Below are 21,022 nucleotides of genomic sequence, written 5' to 3' on the forward strand. Positions count from 1 at the left end.
ATTTTTGTTCAACCCATACTCCCCTTCACTATGGACCACAATTGCCTCATCCCAATGGCAGAGTTCAATAACCTCAATAAACAAGTGCAAAATTTGACCTTGAGTTGGAGTATGAGTTTTTGTACCCAAATTTTCAAAGGTCATTCAATGAATGTGCAAATGTATTGGGGTTAAAGAACTGTGCCTATATCTTCATAACGAGAGTATTTGAAGATTTTTATCTAGAGTATTTGAAGATTTTTGTCTTTTCTATATCATACTCAATCTGTGGAGGACTAGTTAAATAGCGTTATCTTCCACAGGGGGATGTGGATTTTAAAATAGATTAGCCTACTTGCAGCAAATGTAAAACAACAGCTTATAGAAGCTGCCGTAGCAAATGTTACCAACAAATAAATAGTAACGACAGCTTACCTTGGCTCCATTGAATCCTGTTGCTCCCACTGGTCCTTGGCTTCCTTGTGCACCCTTGATGAAAGATTGATCAAAGCTTTAAAACGTGTTGTTAATACAATTCAGAAGAATAAAAGATGTCAATGATAAAAAAAATTAACAATTTTGATAAGAAAGCCCAATTTTGCCTTACTGTAGCTTAAATTTTGGAAATAAACCAAGACAATTTATATTTAACTTGGCCGAAAGTTTTGATGGTTCCAAATTTCTGGAAAAATTGGTATGGGTCCAATTTCAAATTCTCAGCGAAACACCGTACCTTTTAGGCAATTTCCTTGAAATTTTGCAAAAACTATCATTATTTTTGATGATCATTTATGTACTCCTGGACCCATATCTCAAACAGAGACGTGTATTGACCTGAATCCAATTCAAAGTCAATGAAGCTTGGTATAAATACATTTATAAATGTCCGTTATATTTGATAATCATTGATGTTTTACTTACTACTGGACCCATATCTCCTGTGCTTCCTACTGCTCCCCTCTCTCCAGTAATACCACGAGGACCTCGGTTTCCAGACTCTCCTACAATTCCAGCTGGGCCCTGAATAAAAAATGAAGCAGCAAATCGGGACAAACATTTCAGTGTTGACAGTATTCAACATAGGTTATACAAACTGCACAGAATTTTAACCTAGTATGAAAATTTTCTATAAAAGGATTGTACAGCTTTGTTCTATTAATATCTTTACCAATTATAGATCGTTATAACTACAGATAGATTGTTTTAACCCACATATTTCGACTGCAGGCGACAAGACAACAAATTCCAATTTAACTACAGCATGTAGTTTTCGGCTGTTTGATTTGAAGAAGAGCAGTTTATATGCCTGAAACATAGGTTGTTTTATCTGTCTATTTAGTTCGTCTGCTTATGTGCACAGTGATTTTCATCAACTGTTCCAATATACTTTGATACTGTTTTCCTGACAGTTCTTCTGTGGGCTCTGGCATTTGCAATTTCACGCCATTGATCTTTGCCCATTTGTGTGCCTACATTTGTTGTTTGGTTTATCACAGCGATTTTTCATCACTTGGTTCAGTGCACTTTCATATTCCCATTGATCCGGTCCATGTTGTTTTTGCAGATTTAACACTTCTGCGGGACTTTATTTGGCTTTTGAACTTAACCTACTTCTGTGCCTACATGTGTTGTTTGTTGTCCCCCTCTGCATAATGATCTAGTCTGATTCTTCAGTTACTCCAGATGGCACTCGCTGGAGTTCCAAAAGCTCAGCCCTCTGAAAAGGACTTCTCTAGGGAAAGATCAAATCTTACTCATCTAGTCTGATTGTTACTCGTTTCCCCACGTCAAGTTGCTATACATTGGTTCGTTTTCTTCCCACTTATTATTATTTAACTCATGATGACATTTAACATAAGCACTTATCCTTACCCTAAGGCCAAGTGCTCCTTCTGCTCCTGGATTACCTCGGTTACCACTTTCTCCTCGTGCACCTCTATCACCACGAGCACCGTTTGAACCACGGCCTCCCTGTTACAAAGCAATGATCATATAGATATGTTACTTGAAATGTTAAGGGGTAAAGGACCAATTCCTACAGTTAACCCCGTGAGTACTATCTGCTGATTGGCTATTATCATGGCTATCATGACTTGCTGAGCCAATCACCAAGATGGGAAGAAAGGTATAGGATCAACCCACATTGGAAAATATCGTCTCCCAGAAAACAGCAGACATTGCTGCAGACCATGGCCAGATAGTAGCACTGTAGCACCAGTAGGTTTATTTCACTTTGAAGGCATGCTCAGTCTTGCAAATATGGGATAACTTTCAACTAGGCCATCCAATATGTCCAGCATTAAAAGGACTTCAACTAGTATCTACTGGTAGGGCTGTTGTCAACAGACAATATTGGCGACAAAGCAATTTTCACAATGTGTCTCGACAAAAAACTAGTCATTAAATATATTAGAGATAGGCTTATCATTGCCCTTATTTACCATGAACTAACTGCATCAGTTGATTATTTTCATTCATAAGTGGTGCAGATTATCTGTCCATTACAATCCTAATACCCCCCTTGGGGATGGGAGGGGGTTGATGTCCCCAGACCGACTGTTCACTTGTGATTTACAAGCCAATGTAATCTATATACCTCTTCAAGAGCTATCTCCATCTTTGTCGTATACAATAAAGTCAATAATTTTAAAATATTTATTTATAGTTTAATTCCTGATGTGCTCATCAATAGTGAACATCGCTATTGTCCACTTCAATGCTGTGGTGTGGCAACATCAGGGGTCCAAAAGCTTATGGGACTTGCTGGGATCACTGAATAGGCTGTTTAAGTCTAGTTAATGGAGGCAAAATGAACCGTGCCTGCCAGTCATTGGGGACGAGGTTATTTGATAGGGATGAATTTCTTTTGAGCTTCTATAAAATCATCTTACTCTGTGTCCTTTCATTCCAGCAGATCCTGATCTTCCTGGTCTTCCAGATGGACCTCTTGCGCCGTTCTGTCCTGATGGTCCTGGTAGACCTCGGTTACCGTTCCTGCCATTGTTACCATCTTCTCCGGGTGTGCCAGTTGGTCCTGGGCCACCAGGCATGCCTGGACCTCCTTGACGACCAGCATCTCCAGGTGGTCCTCTCATACCATAAAGACCCTATATTGACAAGAAAATTACATGAACATCATGTCAGCTAATGGTGATATAGCATGTTGCAAAGGATTCTGGGAAGGGAAATATCTTCTCTGCTTGGCATTGTCTGTAATAGATGCCATTCTTATAAATGCCTGTTAAGTTTTTCAATTAAAATGTGACCTAAAGTGCAGAAATTTCTATGCCATCGTCGTCATGTGACCAAGCTGGTATTTGCTAGCTGGCACAAAATTGAGTGCACAAAACTTATTCCACTTGAGACTTCCACACTTTGTTGCATTAAAATGAGATTTTGTGGTATTTAATATTTACCAATAATATGCTTTTTGCATGACCACCTTGGCTAAACAAAACAAAACTAAGCTCGATGTAAGCATTATGTACCAACTACTGTTCTCGTTGCACCTGGGTGACATGGTGCCCCTGGTTACAGATACTACATCATGTATGCATTATGTACCTACTATCCTGTTGCACCTGGGTGACATGGTGCCCCTGGTTACAGACACTACGACATGTATGCATTATGCACCTACTACTATCCTGTTGCACCTGGGTGACATGGTGCCCCTGGTTACAGACACTATGGTATGTATGCATATACTTACTGCTGCTCCTGTTGCACCTGGGTGACCTGGTGCTCCTGGTGGTCCCTAACTGTAATTGTGGCTGTGGTCTAATTTGTGGTCCTTTACTTCTTTGTGGTGCCATGATGACCTATACATTAGATCACATAAGATTGAATTAAGAAAATGTACAATTCTATTTGGTCCGACATAAGCGGCATGATAAAATGTAAGTCTGCAGATTATTTATGTGCTTCATAATAACTTCATTTTCTGTTGAATTATATCACATATTTCAAATCTGCATATTATTGAATTAAAAACAAGTCTGATTTAGAAAAAAAAAACAAAACAAAGGCAATTTATTTTCAAAATAATTTAAAGGCTCACAAATATCTAGCCATCCAGTTGTGACTTTAATTCTGAACTTCAATTCTGAACTTATAAAAATTGTCAATTCTGAACTTATAAAAATTGTCAATTCTAAACTTATAAAAATTGTAAATTCTGAACTTATAAAAATTGTTAATTCTGAAAATTGTTATCAAGGTAAAATAAGATTTTGAATTAATTGGAAAAATTAAAAGAATAGTTGCTGCTTTAGAAAATACTTGTTAATTGGAAAAATTAAAAGAATAGTTGATGCTTTAGAAAATAAAACAAGTAAGATCTTAGGATGTTAAATATTTTCCTTCTACAACATTTTATAAACGATACGATAGTTTAAAATAAAAGTAATTTGGTACAGCAATTGAATCAATTCTAGACTTACATCTCCCATTGGGCCCGGTCTTCCTGATACGCCAACTTGTCCTGGTAAACCATTCTTTCCGTCACGTCCTGGTGGACCCTATTGTGACAATCAAATCACATTTATTTATTAATCACTCTATGCATCCTGGATCGCAAGTTGCCTGTTAAACTTCTTATTTCAACAATTTAACAGTATATTTGGCCTTATTAACAATTTAACAGTATATTTGGCCTTATTAAATTTAAAATGGTCAACAATGACACTAAAATGAAAGATATCATATTTTTAAACTTTTTTATCACTTGGGTCTACAAGGATAAGTTTGGGCTGTTAAAACAGAACAATATTTTTAATTAAGTTCAGGGTGATTTTTTTCTCTGTCCAGAGTAGTACTGCTATCTCCAGGTCATATTTTGAACTCTGCTTGTTGAATGGACATTACTGAACTGAGTCACTACATATGAGGCTACTTACTTTAGGTCCTCGGCTTCCTGGTGGTCCCTTGTATCCGTTTGGACCTCTACCGCCCTGAAAAATTAAACAATACAATGTTATTCACATATTGAGCGTGGGATCACTTACTGATTACCTCTGGTATTTTTTAGAGACAATTGACCTTATCACCCAAGTCATGTGCATGCAAGGAGTCACTGCCTCAAAGGCTACCAGTCGGTGATCTTGTGCTTGGCATGCTTGAGGGGTTCAAGGTTGATTCCCATTGGTACCAAGAACCTTCATCATTCTCATTCTCTCCTTTTCGTTTCCTTCTTTCCTTCCAATAACAAAAAACCATGGGTTGGGTTTAGGGTGCAAGCAGGAAACTCAAGAATTGGTTCTTGATTATGCACCTCACAAAATCATCTTATAATAAAGACGAGTAATTCATTCAAGATCAGAATTCAATCCCTGATGGAACTATTATACTATTGGATATTTTAAATAATCTTAACAGCAGTGCACTTACCGCAGGTCCTGGTGTGCCGGCTGGTCCTCTTGCGCCTGGTGGGAAATCCTATTGGTGAAGGAAAACAAATTTCATGGTAGTCAGTTATGAAATGGTGCAAAAGACCTCTTATGATCACTTAACCCCATGGGTACTCTAAACCAAACTTTCAGCATCCAAGGTAATGGAGCGAACCCTGGGGAGGCACTAAAAAATGGATGACCGGGATGTGCGGCCACATTGCCCTTTTTTCAACTCCTCTTCCAAGAATTTCATTCTCACCAAATGAGCTGGTTTTTTCATTATTTTCTTCAAATTTTTCAAACATTTCAAATTTTGACATTTTTCAAAGAAATGTCAAATTTTGATGAATTTTTGCAAATTTTTGTATTAATGTTTATATTATTTTGACCCAAACTTTTTCTCAGTCTCACAGAAAGACCTCCTTTTTTGGTAAGATTTTCTTCAGTCTTGCCAAAAGACTCCCATTTTGGAGGACTTCTCACGAAAAGACCCCTTTTTAGGCGTCTACGCTCTCACGAAAAACCGCTGGTTTTGAACTGCTATCCGCACATCCGTTACTTCCAAAGATGAGTGCCCCACCCCATCACCCCAGGGTAAGAATAGGAATTAAACTTAAATTGCTTAATTGAGATCTAGAAGCTATATTTTGATTAGTAACCCAGATGATACGATCCACAGGGTTTATAACTTTTTGAGTGAATGTGTGCAAGATAGAAACAGATGCACATTAGTAATAATTTCAAAATTTGAAATTTTGCATGATAAGATGAAGAATGGCAGCTTGGTCATCCCAGCATGGGTAGTCAAAAGGGTTGCTTGTGGCAAGATTGCAGGAAAACGACTTCATTTTGCTAGAAGCCTTGATTTGTTAAATGAAATACGGTCTGCAAATTTTACAGTTTTACAATGAATTGCAAAAGAATTGCTGGATTATCAAAATAAAATAATCACAAATGGTTGTCATTGGCAATTAGGGAAATGAAATAGCTTTTCAGTATAGCAATGCACTTAATATCTGTTTTAGAACAAGGTAAAAGAAGGCATATGCATGAATTTTAACCAATACACTTTGGTTATACAAAGAAAAAGAAAGCTTATGCATGACTCTTGACCAAGAAACTTGGTTTAGAACAGGGAAAAAAAAGGCTTAATGCATGATCCTTTATGCGCATGATACTTGGTTAAGAACAAAATAAAATATGGCTTATGAAATATAGCTTAGAGCTAAGTCATCTTAATATGATTTTACATTGCATGATGAAGCGAAGCAGAGATGGTAGGGAAAATGTTTGCTGAATGATGATAAGGAACTTAAATAATGATGCTTATACAGCTGAAAGAATTTACAGCTCCTTTAATAATTATGCAGCAAATGATAATAATAGTATGATTCAGTGCTTAGAAAGAATATTGTTCAATTGCATGATTGTTGTATAGATGAGTTGACCTTTGACATCACAGGGCAAAATAATACAATTTAGCGACTATGGAAGGCCACATGCATCTTTTCCAACCAACTTGCAAACTTTTGCTTGATTTCCATGGGTGGTATTGCATGTAGCAGTTGTAGCAAGTGTTTGTTAAAATTTTGGTATTTTAAACTTCAACACCAAAGTTGATGCGAATATGTATCTTTCTCATCCCCCACCCATGAAATGAAACTATTTAGGCTTTAATCCAGTTGAAATCCATACACCACTTACGGAAGACATGACCTTAATCTCTCACAAAGGGGTGTGTAGATTATCTTAAGATTTCAAATGAAGTCGCCCATTCAGGTAACCCCATATTCAGATAACTTGATTTTAAATTCACACACCCTGGGTATAAGATTAAGCTCGTGTATTCCATAGGGGCATATTGATTTTAACTGCAATGGCCCACAAGTATCAATAGTATCTTTAACTCTTGTATGCTTGCATACTAATCTTTCAATGTCCTAGGTACAGTTACTCATTATCTGCACCAAGCAATGTTTCAGCTGTGATTTTTGAAAGTTGGTTATCTACTGAGACATTTGCTTAGAAAGATGATGGCCTGTAGAATACAAAGCCAGTATCATTGATTGCTAGAAATAATTGACAGAGCAGAGCAAGATGTTGAGGAGCTTTGGCATGATGTAACACTGGCAAATCAAGATGAGAGAGGGCGCTTAAGTTTCTGGATGCAAGAGCAAGATGAAAAGCGGTGAATCTTGCATCCTCCATATTGGAAACAAAAGATAAATACTCACTTCGAATCTGGGCAATGAGCCAGGCTCACCCTTGATACCTTTCGGGTCAGGTTCCTAAACCAAAGACGTATATCGGTACAAATGATTAACTACAATATAATAATACTTGTATCGGCATAACACAGAATAAACTTACATCAAATCTTAATGGTTCGCCTGGTTCTCCTTTCTGACCCTTTGCTCCTCTCTAAATATAAGAAATGCCGCACAAAATGTTACTACTGCTTGAAAACTGCCATGGGGATAGGCTAAAAACATAGATGGCATCAGGCAAATATTAATGTGGCCTTCATTATCAAATGAAGCAATAAATCAAATCAATGTTATTCCAGTTGAAGTCCATACACCCCCATAAGGAAGACATGCCCTTAATAACCCACACAGGGGTATCAATTTCAAATGGAGTAAGCCCATTCAGGCAACCCCATTTGAAATTCACACTCCTGTGTAGGAGATTAAGGGCATATCTTCCATAGGGGTGTATGGATTTCAACTGAATAACTCAAATAACAATTACGCTGTAAGTAGTTCATGTAAGAATATATAAACTGTTGCTAGGTCCACGGATCACGCTTTCTTTACTACGAACCACTGATCGAAATGATCACACGCAAAGCCTATGGCATATCAACATTCGGAACAGGTGTACGAGCACAGGCTTGGAGCAGTAACAAATGGTTACTAATGTACGGCGACAGCAAATTATTGAATCCACCTTAGAACATCGCAATTGGGCAGCTATTATGTAGGTGGGTTTCAATCATAATCTCACTATGTTGCCATAAAATGATCAGAAACCTTTCCTGCCAGTTCTTACTAATATTATTTCATAATTTTCAACAAAGAATAACAAAATTAAAATTGGATAGAAATTGTATATTACAGCTTTAAAAAGCAACAGCGATAAAATGAATCAGATTTTGGATTAATGGCAACAAGATTTATGACTTGTTAACCCCATGAGAACTACCTGCCTATTGGACAAAAAGAAGTTTTCATTTCAGTTGGACCAATCAGCAACATTGTTAGAATAATTTCTCAACGCAAACAAATTTTGGTGAATTTTTTGCAATGCTCCATTCTGATTGGTGATTAAAATGAAGATGTCAATCAGAGGCAATGTTACATGGGCAGGTAGTGCTTAGGGGTTTATTTTCAACCTAATGCAATCGGAACTTACTGGTTCTGGTGCTGCTCAGGTTCAACGATGAAAATAACAGGTTACGAGGTAACAGAAGAAAGAAAAAACAAAAAGTACAAAAATTATTATTAGCTGGCAATGATAAAAATTTGTTGCGTTAAACTCGAAGACAAAAAATTAGCTTAAATGTGTTGGTGCTGCTCGGCATTCAAGAAAACAGATATCCTGAAACAAATGTCAGAAAAGTGTTCGTCATTAATGTTGATAGCATGTACTCATAAAGGAGCAAACTTCAAGCCTTGAACTAATCAGAGTCACAGTATCTTTTGACTAATATTTAGTCGGTTTTTCTTTCTTTTTTTTAATTTCATGATAAAAATGATTTCAACAATAATTATTTTGTCTTGATAGTTTCAAAGTTTTAGTGGCAAACTGCTTGTCACTTGATATAAAGTAATTTTGGTTTTTCTTGGAAATACAATCGGCACATTTTGTTTAGTCATAGCCTGAGAGTTTGTGCCTTGTATGAATACATTAACGTAATGTCTATGTTAGGGGTTAATAAGAAGCGAGCAAGATGTTAATGTTAGTAAATCATGCAAGCCAGCTCATCTCTAGTGACTAAGTTCATAACTTCTCCTTCACAACATATTGGAGATATCAAAGGATGAACCAAGTCACTGGAGATGAGTGTTTTTTCTATTTGGGCTATTTCATTTAAAATCTGCATACCCCCTATGAAAGACATAACCTTAATCTTCAACACAGGGAGTGTAAATTTCAAATGGGATTACCCGTGTGGGTGACTCCATTCGTAATATACATCCCCCCTGTGTGGGAGATTAAGGTCATGCATTCCATAAGGGGTGAGGATTTCATCTGGAATAGCCCATGGAGTAGAGATAAACAGAAAATAGAAATGGCAAGTGCAAAACTGAAAAAGTTTCAGTAAAACAAAGAAAAAGTAAAAATAATAATTTCAGGCCATTGCACACTAATTTGTGATTCAAAAACTGTGATTGTTGCTAGCAAAACATTGCCAGTCTTGTGAAAAATTGATATTTTGGGTGTTCTGGCAATGCCCATTTGTGTCAAATTCACTTGATGAAAACCATAGGAAGTGAAAAACAATTGCTTAATTGATAAATTTATCAAATCGGGAAGAAAATCTTGCCAATATAAAATTCACTTTAAAAAGGATAGCTAAAGCAAGAAGACCAGCAATAGTACTCCAGCCTCGAAGACAGCTGATAGAAAAGCAGAAATAACAAAAGGAGTTAGCAAGTTATAAATAATCAACATGTATTTAAAAACTTTGTAATATTCTGTATGCAAAGCTGAATAAAATTTCACATATTTAACCGTTTTCTTTAACCCTGCCCTTTCTCAAATTGTTAATATTCTGTATCCAAAACCTATGATTTCGATAAAATTCATAAATACCTTTTTCTTCTACCCTGCCTTTCTCAAATCATCAATATTCTGTATCCAAACCCCAAGTTTCAATAAATTTAACCTTTTTCCTGAACCTGCCTTTTTTTTTTTTTAAATGTTAATATTCTGTATCCAAAATTAAGTTTCAATAAAATTCACATTACCCTTTTCTCCAACCCTGTCTTTAATTTAATAAAAGCATTTCCCATTGGTTGATAAAGTTATACATCCATCAGATTGACCAACTGAAATACAAGTTATTATTTATCTCTAATCATGCCCCATCAGGTGGTTTTTGTGCTTTTTTGTGGAAGCAAAAATATGGTCAAAAGTGAGTATGCCCAGTTCCAACAATCAAAACCAATGGGTATTCGGTAGTAATAAGAGCAGAGAAGTTTTTTGGTAGATAATTAATTCACAGAATACATAACATATTCTTTGATATTTTTTAATACAGATTAAAATTAGGGTTTAACTTCATACAAATCCGATTAAAAATAAATCAACATGCATTTACTTGAATGGATATTCATAAAATGTTTTTGACTTTTGAAATAAAATACATTTTTGTAAAAAAAAAAAAGTGTTATTGCCGAAAACATTTGATAGTAGGGTGGGAGGAAGCTACTTACGTGGTTTTTGACATTTCAACTTTTTACAATCAACATAATTGCTCTGGGAGTCACCCTGAGCTGACATAGTAAACTGAGGGCTAGCAGCTGCGCTGTTGTGATAACTCTACACATAGATATGTTATTTCTTCACAGTTGATGTCATCCTCTTTTGTAGACCTGTGCTTGAAGATTGGCGAATCGAATCTGACTACCAGCTGTCAAATCCCGGCTGGCATCGGTTTGAGTGAGAACTTGGCGATCAAGAAGGTTTCGTGAGCCTTGACCATCGGGGTTTGATGACAGGAATGTTTCCAAGTTCCACATATTGCTACCACGGGCGTCGGCTCCAGTAGAACTGGTAGCTACGGTGGTATCAAATCGGATAGGTCTGCCGTCCAAAGGTACAGTGTTGTCATCTACATCCATTCCAGTACGTGCAATCTCGACACCTGTATATTTAATCAAAACATTCACAAATGGTCATATGACTCCACCACCAAAATGCTCTAGTTGGTGTTACCAATATATATCACACAAATGAAACTATGAAGATGTAAAGAAGAGGTGGGTTAACAGAAGTATATACTTGAGATTCTGCAGGTGATGCTGTCATGTCTATTCATAGGTTTTGATGCGATATCTTTGAGACCACACATAGTTCAAGGCATTAGCCAGAGGGGTGTCCAGGTGTCATTTTGGCGCTTTGTTTTCAATTTGGACACCCAAAAATTCTGATTTTTATAATGTAGTGAATAGGAAGCGGACACCCTGATTTTGTAGATTAAGGTATTTTGGACCATTTTGGACACCCTAAAGACACTTCACTTCATTACCTTGGATGTAGTGAATAGGAAGCGGACACCCTGATTTTGTAGAATAAGGTATTTTTGAGCATTTTGGACAACCAAAAAACACTTCACTTCATTAGCCTTGGATGGATGTATACATTTTTGAATCTACCAACCATACCTGAGCAATCGTGGTCGGAATGATTTCTTTAATACATCGTTGCTTGGTACAGCTTCCAGCTCAAAGTTTGGTCGAGGTCTTGGTCCTTTTTCCAATTCAACACACATGTATCTGGCTTCATCACAGGTCAGACCAGTCATGTCAAAGTTCATGTCTACTGCACCAAAGTTGACGTCTTCACCAGGTCGTACATCTTTGTTTATTTGATATCTGGACAGGGTGTCACGTTGTTGCTCATTCATTCGTGGACCCTCGCAATCCTCCCTGGTACTGGCCCATACTTTCATCCCCCACAGACCAGCGCCAGATGCTCCACCACTACCAGCTGCAGCAAGACCCTGGAGGTCAAATAGAAGTGGTTGTTTCTGGATCCTTCTAGCAGTTGTTGGCCTGCGCCTGAAGCCATGTTGTCAATAGCGAGGCCTCGCAGCTTCACGCCTATCATAGATTGAGGGAGAAAAGGAATAAATTGTTAAATTTAAGGCACTCACATTGAATCGCTATATCAGACAGTCTAATATCATTGAATAATAGATTTTTGCATTCTTGTTAAGAGAATAATAGGTGTGTTAAAATGCCTTGCAGGATGACCCAATATATTTAATAGTCCGTCTGTATGGACACTTGTACCTACACTAGGATCCCAGCATGCTAGTCAATCAGGGCACAGTTCTTTACCCCAATACATTGAAAGATGGGGAGTGGGAAGAGCAATATATGGGGGGGGTTCTGCATAAATAGAATGATTGTTTCACTCGAGTCACATGGGCACATATTTGAATTGTTTAGTACAAGTGAGCCAACTTTTTTTCCAGGATAGCTCTCCCTCTCCTTCACGGAGCAGCAAAATGTGTATATAAATATGGCAAGATACAGCCCTCGTTATTCATTTTACATTCAACTCTCTACCTATCCAGGCTATAAGCTTAAGGCACCTTGTCTTAACCAAGCGGGCCGAAAAAAGGCGAGCTGTCCCGATTTTACTTTCTTAATCTCAGAATTCGTTTTCTCCTGAAAAATCAGTCATAAACCTTTGTAAACTGGCACTTTCAATGCAATTTTACAGAGAATTTGCCGTTGCTTCCGAGATTTTTACAGTGTTTCGGTGCTCACTCCCTCACCGATATTCTGCGATTATATCCCTATCTTCAGTTAGGACAACATGCCCAAGGCCGGTGCAACACTGGCGTTTACTTTCCTAACTCCTACCTTTGCGACAGTCTTGTGCTTTACACCTGACTATCTGGTCACCACCTTCTTGAACTTCAAACATGAAATCTGGGGTAGCCCTCTGCCCTTTGGTGTATTCTAAGCACAGGTACTGGTATTCCTCCTCGCAGCCAACTTTTGTCATATCAAATTTGGTCTCGATGAATGGAATTTGCATGGTCTCTCGGCTCGGAGTGATCGGCCTGATTGATCTTGACTGAGGATCTGTCGTTGGTAGTCAATTTCTTTGCCCCCGCTACCCTTAGGGTTGTTTGAGCCGTACAGGCCAACTCTCCATAAGGTTTCACCCTCGCGCTGCCGCTGTTTACAAGTGAGTCGACATCCATGTTGATAGCCAGGGTTTCTGCCTGACCAGACTTGACATCCCCTTGGATTTCCATGTCCCAGCTCATATCAGTAATGACAACACCTGAGAGGGTAAAGTTACGAAATGATTAATTCCAGACAAAAATAATCAGAGTTTTTACATATACCACAGTTAAGGACTATCAGATCTCTCTTCCTTCCACCATCTTTCTTCTGACGGGAGCAGATTTGGGACGAATGCATTTTGCCAGGAACACAATCAGAACTAACTGCTTGTGCAGGACACTTCTACAGCATGAACACATAAAAGGAATGAATATTTTGATTTCATGTAGTATTGTTATGGGTTATATCCTCACAATGTCGACAAGTGTTAAAAATCATGCATATTTAATATACTCCATGGCGATTGATTTGAAATATAAGTATGGTAAAAGAGCCACCCAGGATAAGTAACCTGAAGTAAAAATACAGGAAAATTGAGGGAAAAGCATATACGCAAATTTGGGCTTAAAAGCCCCAAAATGGGCTGAAAATAAACAAATTGCGTAAATCTGGACTTCCAAAAAAACCTGAGTTCTGTAAAAATACAGAAAACTTATATCCCTGAGCGCCACCTCATCCATTTCTGTGGTTTCCACATACGGGGGGTATCAAAAGTTTTAGAAATGGCCCAGAAGTGAAAGAGCTATATCAATGAAATTTTGTCAGTGCAATCACTGGTCCTTATGTACACTATGATGCAAAAATGGTCTCATAAGAATGTTTACTTTTTTCACAGGCGCTAGATGTCAGTACCTGCCTATGTAACCGCAAGATAACCAGCAAAATGGAGAAAATTGAGGCATGTACGCCATGATTAAGTTTCCATTTTAAGGGGTTACAGTGCCCAAAAAAATCTGTGATGAAATAAAAATTCATTTTCCAAAAAGCAACAGTGACAATATCACAATCACCACCGAAGATAACTTTCATTTCATCATCGATTTTCTAGGCACTGCAACCCCTTCAAATGCAGGATCTTAATAAACGCTGCTTGCCTCAATTTTCAATCTTGCAGTTTGTCATGAGTAACTGGGGCAGCAGGTTATTAGCATCTAAGCGTCACCTGTAAAAAAGTAAAACATACTTATGAGACCATTTTGCACCATAGTGTACATAAGGACCAGTAATTGCACTGACAAAATTTCATTGATATAAGCTCTTTTTCACTTCTGGGCGATTTCTAAAACTTTTGATACTCCCTCGTATCCTTAGCTTAAATATGTATGCGCTTCGCCTTGTCACACAAATACTTATACCTTTACAAGAACCATCCGGTGCTTCAAAGCATACCTTCAACACGGTCTCATCAGGTACTCCAGTGAGTTCAAAGTCAACAGAGCTTTGTGGGTTCCTCCTCAATTCGTTTACATATATGCTTGACTTGTAAGCATGTAAGACCTGTCATATCAAAATTGGTTGCAACATCATCGTAGTTAAGCAACTGCCCTGGCTCACGTAGAAGGCAGCTGGCATGGTATGGGGATAGAACCTGCAGTAAAGGGAATGAAAGACATAGGTAAGCAACTGTCCTGGCTCAAGCAGAGGCACGCTGGCATGATATGTAGATAGAACCTGCAGTAAGGGAATGAAAAGACATAGGAAAGCAACTGTCTGGCTCACGAGAGGAACACTGGCATGGTATGGGGATAGAACCTACAGTAAGGGAATGAAAAAAACATAGGGAAAGCAACTGTCCTGGCTCGCTGTAACATTTGCTTTGCTAACATCCTCAAAGTGTAATTTCCAGATGGTCTCTCAAGCTCCCTCCCTAGTGACTGGTCAGTTTGGTCTCAACTGAAGATCTGGTTGGTACCATGTGAGTTTGTTGAGCCATGAAGACTAACCCCTCATGCAAGTTTTCATCCTCAATACTGCTGCCATATACAAAGACTTTGGTTCCATGGTCACTCCAGCTGCAAGTGACTGGGTCCAGAATGGTCAGTTTGGTCTTGACTGAAGATTTGCTGGTACCCTAATAGGGTTTGTTGAGCCATGAAGACTGGCCTGTGCAAGATTTTCACCTTCAATACTACAAAATGTCAACTAACTTAACTAACCTGTTCTTGTCTTCCATACTGTTCACCTTCTCCATTGGGTGCATTCGCTGCCATACAAAGCCATGCTCAACTGCGGAAGTCCAACCACTGGACCACTAGCTTCTGTTGTTTGAGCATTGCTGTCAAAGCGTCATGTAGTTGCTGAGGTTACCTTCATTTAACATCATGTTTTCTGGGCTAGAAAGCGGTACTGGTCACTAAATACACCTGAAAACCAAACCAGAATTCCCCAGCAGGGGAAGATAGTCAGTTCCATGTGAATGTGAGACTAGCATGCTTCTAAGCTAAATGCACAAGGAATAAGCAGTGGCATATGGTCTGGCCAGGAAAGTTATCCCCCCTTTTTAAAAACTTTATCAACATTAGACATGTATACACCCACAACTTCGCTTAATATGTCAAGATGAAAATCAAATTTGTTCATTGTCTGGCAAAGGCATCAATAGTAGACTTTGCAATATTATTCCCTTTGAAATGGGGTACATGTATGCCACTGGGAAGAAATTCTTACAAAATTTCCAATAAATTATGTGGATCTATTTTGACCCCTTTAACCCATATGCCACTGGGATGAAATTATTTACAAAATTCTAAATATGTGGATCCTAGTCCTAGGTTTCTATTATTTCAGTAGTTAGTTTGACCAATATTACCCATCACTGGCTATCTAAAAGGAACAACCTATGTTGAGCGGTATTGTGAACTGAATCCTCTGCTGATCCACGTGCAGGGTATTATAACAGCGCGTACAGTTAGCACTTTCTGAATATTGCATTGTGGGAAGGAATTTGAGGTCAAACTACCGTAAAGAAACCCCAGGATCCAGTATACTATTTAGCAGTACTTAGCACTATCATTAACTACTAACTAGTATTCTGTGAGGTTTTATAGGTAAGCTAAACCATTGACATGATCTTTAAGCGATCTGTAATCACATTTTCGATATGCAAGGAAACACTGAATCCTATCCAACACACCAACCAACTACGATGCAACAGGCCTTCCACCAACCCCACATCGCATCATTTTTCATGAATGGGTATTCCAGTTGAAATACATCCACCCCCTAGGGACGATGTGACCTAAGGTCATGTCTTCTATATGGGGTATGCAACTTTTAGCTGGAATAGCCCAATAACTCAACGAGATCAATTTGGCTTGAAAGTGTATTTTGCACCATATCGAAGATGAAACCAGCCATGTTTGTGAGAAAATGATGGTGATAGGATATCAAGACTACTAGTCATCTATGATTTAAACTCATGCGTAGAGCAACAACAGAGTACAAAACAAAAGCAATTTGTAATTCATATCACTTGGCTATTCCATCGGCCAATGGATAACCTCTGCATGTGAAGTGCATATTGCTCAGTGATTGACACTTGAAATGGGGTACTAGTAGTTTCGGGTAAAATAAGGTGTGGACAACTGTCTAATAATTCTACATGGAACATGACCCCATCTACTATATTTCCTTTCCTCACATACCATAATTTACCCAAAGTCATATGGTCTACCATACGCTTGTAACATGACTCTTTATCATTTTTGTGCATGTTCCCTCATGCACCATGTCCAAAGTTACGTTCTACCATACATTGTGCAACATGACCTTTGTCTTTTTGTGCAGATTTCCTCATGCACCATGTCCTAAATCATGTTTAACCATATAAGTTAGCAATGTTCTTTGCCATTTTTGTTCATGATCTGTTTTTGCATTTTTGGTTTTTAGGCCCATGTTCCACATTTATATTAAAACAGACTTGCAGTTTGTAATCAGAATAATAATTATTATTGACGCAGTTAATCACAGCAAACGGAAATCCAACACCACCAGGAATTTAATAAATTTGGTACTGGTACTACCATTGTTATCCTAAGGTCTAAATTTGAGCTAATCCAGTCAAAATCCTTAGATGTATGGAAGATCATTTCAATCTCCACACACAGAGGATGTACAGTCTTCAAATGGAAGTTAGGAATACCTTCCATTCAAAATCCACACTGCCTGTGTGGAAGATTAAGATCATATCTTCTTCTATAGGGATGTATGGATTTCAACTGGAATGTAAATCAATTCAACTACCAAGTGTATATCTCTGTGGTTTCATTTCCAAATATTGAAAATAAATGTACCCCGTCCGGTTTCAGTTATGTTTTTAGTTTGTTTTAAAATTGCACTGACTTATACAGAGTGCAAAAAGCAGCATTAATAGTCTGCTGTGGGGCAATGGCTAAGAAAGAACAATGACCTTTGACCTTGATACGAAAGCGCCAGAACTAGAAAAAAATAACTGCTTAAGTCAATTTTTTTTCCACTAAGCACTAGTTCTATCTGCAACCAGCTGCCCTGTGAACATTCTGCATTCTGTAGTGTACAAAATATCAAATATAACAACTGGCAGCTTATTGCAGATAGGCAACCTGAATATATCTCATCTGACAGTACACAGTTCTTTAACTTCAATGACTTCTACACGCATCAAACTGGCTTTTGGGGGAGTGTTGGAGTACGCAAATCTCATCCTCCCTAACTAAGAATTAAAGTTTTTGATCTATATATGCTGGATGAAGAGTTACTGATCTGTGTCATCAGCTGACGAAAATATCATCTAAGATTATTGGGTCATTGTTCAATTCAATTAACCTTAAACATAGAAAAGCCAGAATCAAATTTAACAAATATGCAAGATTGGTAGAGTAATGAAAAGTGCGCATTTTTTTTACATTTTCTCTGCTAATACATAATATTTTTTAACTTCTATGCTATCAAACTTTCGAAGCAGCCATTAAATGAAACAAAATAACCACTTTTCACAGACAAGGGACTGTGGATTACATTAATTTGGCAATCTGGTTGCATCAAAAGAGGTTACATCTGAGGAGGCTGGACTCCTGGTAGCAGTGAGAACACCTTTCATGGTCAAGAAGTTTTCATTATCAATTGGACCAATCAGCAACATTGTTGAGAAGTAATTTCACCACACACAAAATTGGGGCGAATTGACTTTTAGCGCTTTTAATCTGATTGGTGATTAAAATGAATATATCATGTAATTGACCAATCTGAGGGCAATGTTAGATAGGCAGGTAGTGCTCAGTTTGTGTCGACTCATCAATATTAGGCAAACAACGCACAGGTTCAAATTCTGTCATGTGTCCCAAAAATTCTATTCAAATGTGCAAGCTTTTGAACATTCTCCATATTACAACAACTCCAGAGATGCCATTTGGGTGTTGTCAAATTTCTGTGGACAAATCCTGAAAATGCACTTTTCCCTATATTTTTTGCACAAAAAAGCACCAGATAATACCTGAAATTGGCAAATGAAATCTGTAGGAAATTTCCAGAAATGTGGCATCTCTGCAACTTGAGGATTCTAGTCTCCATGCCTTTGTTCAAAATACTACAGATGGAAGTATTTTAGACCCCATTAGTGATAATCCAATATAGCCAATATCCAGAAGGTGGGTGGGGGTCTGACCTCTCCAATATGACCTCTTTGACTTACATTCAACTCGGTATTACAAAATTTGTGTTTGAAGTTAGTTTTAAATTTGTCGTCTGCATCACATACTATCGATATCTAAAAGGCTGCCTTGTGTGATTTTCATATTATTGTTGTATTTCAAATTGTTATTTCATCTTACAGCACGCTTCTTCTTTTTTAATGGACATGAGATTGTAATATTGTGATAATACCTGAAAATCAATATATATAAAGTTAACTTTACAGTGTATCTCATCACAATTGGATTTCAATAATAATAACATCACACAAGGCAGCCTTTTGAGTATGCGATGCAGGCGACAAATTTATCCTTACGCAACTGCTTTTAAATATGTGATTGTTTGCAAAATGTCAATGACAAATTTCATCATTTCAAAATTAATTCCAATGGTTCGGGTATTTTTTTTCAGCAGTTGCCAGTAAACAAGTAAGTCTATTCTACATTGGGTTGACAACGTTAACACATTTGTTAATACGGCACACATTACTGAACTGAACTGTATCAAAGCAACGCTCCAAGTTTCAAACCTTTTAAACCAAGATGGCTTCCATCTGTGTTACCATGGCACTACTTACCAATAAATAAAAAAAAAAAAAAAAGTGTAACTGAATATACTAATAATATACAGCATAACAGCAGAGGACAAATATTATTTACACAATTTGATTGCAAAATATATATAATTTACAGAGTAGTAAACAAATTTGGGATAATTAGAATAAGCCATCATTTTGGCTAAGCAATTAAGGGTTTAGCACACTATGCAGTAAAACTTGTAGTTTAGTTTTTTGGCACACTATGCAGAATAATTTACATTTTAGTTTTTACACAACAATAAATAGCATCATTAGCAGCATTATTATAATAATATTATCAGATTTGGCTTAAGTGAGCCACCTTTTGAAGCAAGTGGACTTGTATAAGGCACACTGACTAATTAGTGCTGAGACTGTGCAGAATTCTACAGGCTTTCAAAACATGTGTGCAGTTGGTGCTGTGAGTAGTCTCCTGTTATACTTTTTAGACTTTTTTTAAAATTACGGCACACTGCGGTGTCATGTTGGATGTAGGCAGGTTGAAGGTCTCACCTTTACAATCTTCAGGTTTGCACTTGACGATCACGATCACCACCGCTCTCGATTTTGAAAGCAAAGTTGGGGTTAGCTCCGTATCCTTTGGTGAATTCCACGCACAAGAATTTGAAATCTGAACAGCCGAGCTCGTACATGTTGAATTCCGTTTCCAAGTCATTGAAGCTTAAATCTACTCCACCTTCTAGTGATTTTCCAGCACCGAATGGATCCAGAACCTGGCTGACGTAACCTCTCTTTTCACCGGTACCCATGTCGTTTCGACTTCCGTTACATGCCAAATCGCCAGAGACCTTCGCCTTCTACGTCACGGCTGTTCTCAGAGATGCCAGCGTTTACGTTGAGGTCGAGATCAGATCGGTTGACCGTAGTTGATGACGCCATCCGCTTTGTCCCATTCAAGTCAGTCACAATGACACCTGCAATTCAATCAATTTGAAATAAACAAAAACAAGAATTGCAGGTCAGTGAATTATTTTAAGTTTACAACACCAAATAAAATTACATAAAACCTCGAGGAACTACTCGGCTCATCAGTGGTGGTGCCAGGAATTTTTTCAGAGGGGTATTGGGCAAATTGAATTTCAGTGGGGAGTTGCAAAAGCAACACATTTGAGCATGATTGCCGTAAAAGTGGAATTTTCGTAATTTTGCGTGTTTGCTGGAGGAGGAGATCTGACTGGGGGTAGTGGAACAACCACTGCTGCTCATTAGAAAGTAAATTTGTCTTGTGGGACAGAAGGTTAATATGCTTTTCAAGTTGCAATCCATACACCCTTTATATGGAAGACATAACAGTCATCTTCCACACAGGGGGTGTAGATTTCAAATGGAGTCACCCATTCAGGTAAACCCATTTGAAATCTACACTCCCTGTGTGGAAGGTTTAAGTCATATCTTCTATAGGGGCGTATGCATGGATTAGGTAATTAACTGTCAAGTTATTGTGGAGATCAAATTTGTTTTATTACTGTATGCAACTTAACTTTAAAATTGAAAGTTCAAAGCAACTCTTCAAC

The 21,022-nt window shown here is 37.8% G+C and overlaps 2 protein-coding genes across 2 annotated transcripts in view; both read right to left on the minus strand.

The window, feature by feature from the left end:
- Positions 1-292: 292 nt before the first annotated feature.
- On the minus strand, positions 293-4,452 carry LOC140142528 (uncharacterized). The gene is made up of 6 exons (XM_072164521.1): positions 4,422-4,452; positions 3,692-3,800; positions 2,871-3,086; positions 1,852-1,950; positions 901-999; positions 293-468 (listed from the first exon to the last, which is right to left on the minus strand). The coding sequence occupies exons 3-6, from the start codon at positions 3,072-3,074 to the stop codon at positions 331-333; spliced, it is 540 nt and encodes a 179-aa protein (XP_072020622.1). The 5' UTR covers positions 3,075-3,086; positions 3,692-3,800; positions 4,422-4,452; the 3' UTR covers positions 293-330.
- Positions 4,453-8,780: 4,328 nt separating this feature from the next.
- LOC140142175 (uncharacterized) overlaps positions 8,781-21,022 on the minus strand; it is a 56,067-nt gene continuing 43,825 nt past the window's right edge. The window contains 7 exon segments of the mRNA XM_072164141.1: positions 8,781-8,794; positions 10,811-10,962; positions 10,964-11,241; positions 11,757-12,170; positions 12,971-13,105; positions 13,254-13,400; positions 14,599-14,740. Coding sequence (XP_072020242.1) covers positions 10,891-10,962; positions 10,964-11,241; positions 11,757-12,170; positions 12,971-13,105; positions 13,254-13,400; positions 14,599-14,740 — 1,188 coding nt within the window. The 3' untranslated portion in view covers positions 8,781-8,794; positions 10,811-10,890.

Source organism: Amphiura filiformis, chromosome 20 (assembly GCF_039555335.1).
Source record: "Amphiura filiformis chromosome 20, Afil_fr2py, whole genome shotgun sequence".
Classification (NCBI taxonomy): Eukaryota; Metazoa; Echinodermata; class Ophiuroidea; order Amphilepidida; family Amphiuridae; genus Amphiura; species Amphiura filiformis.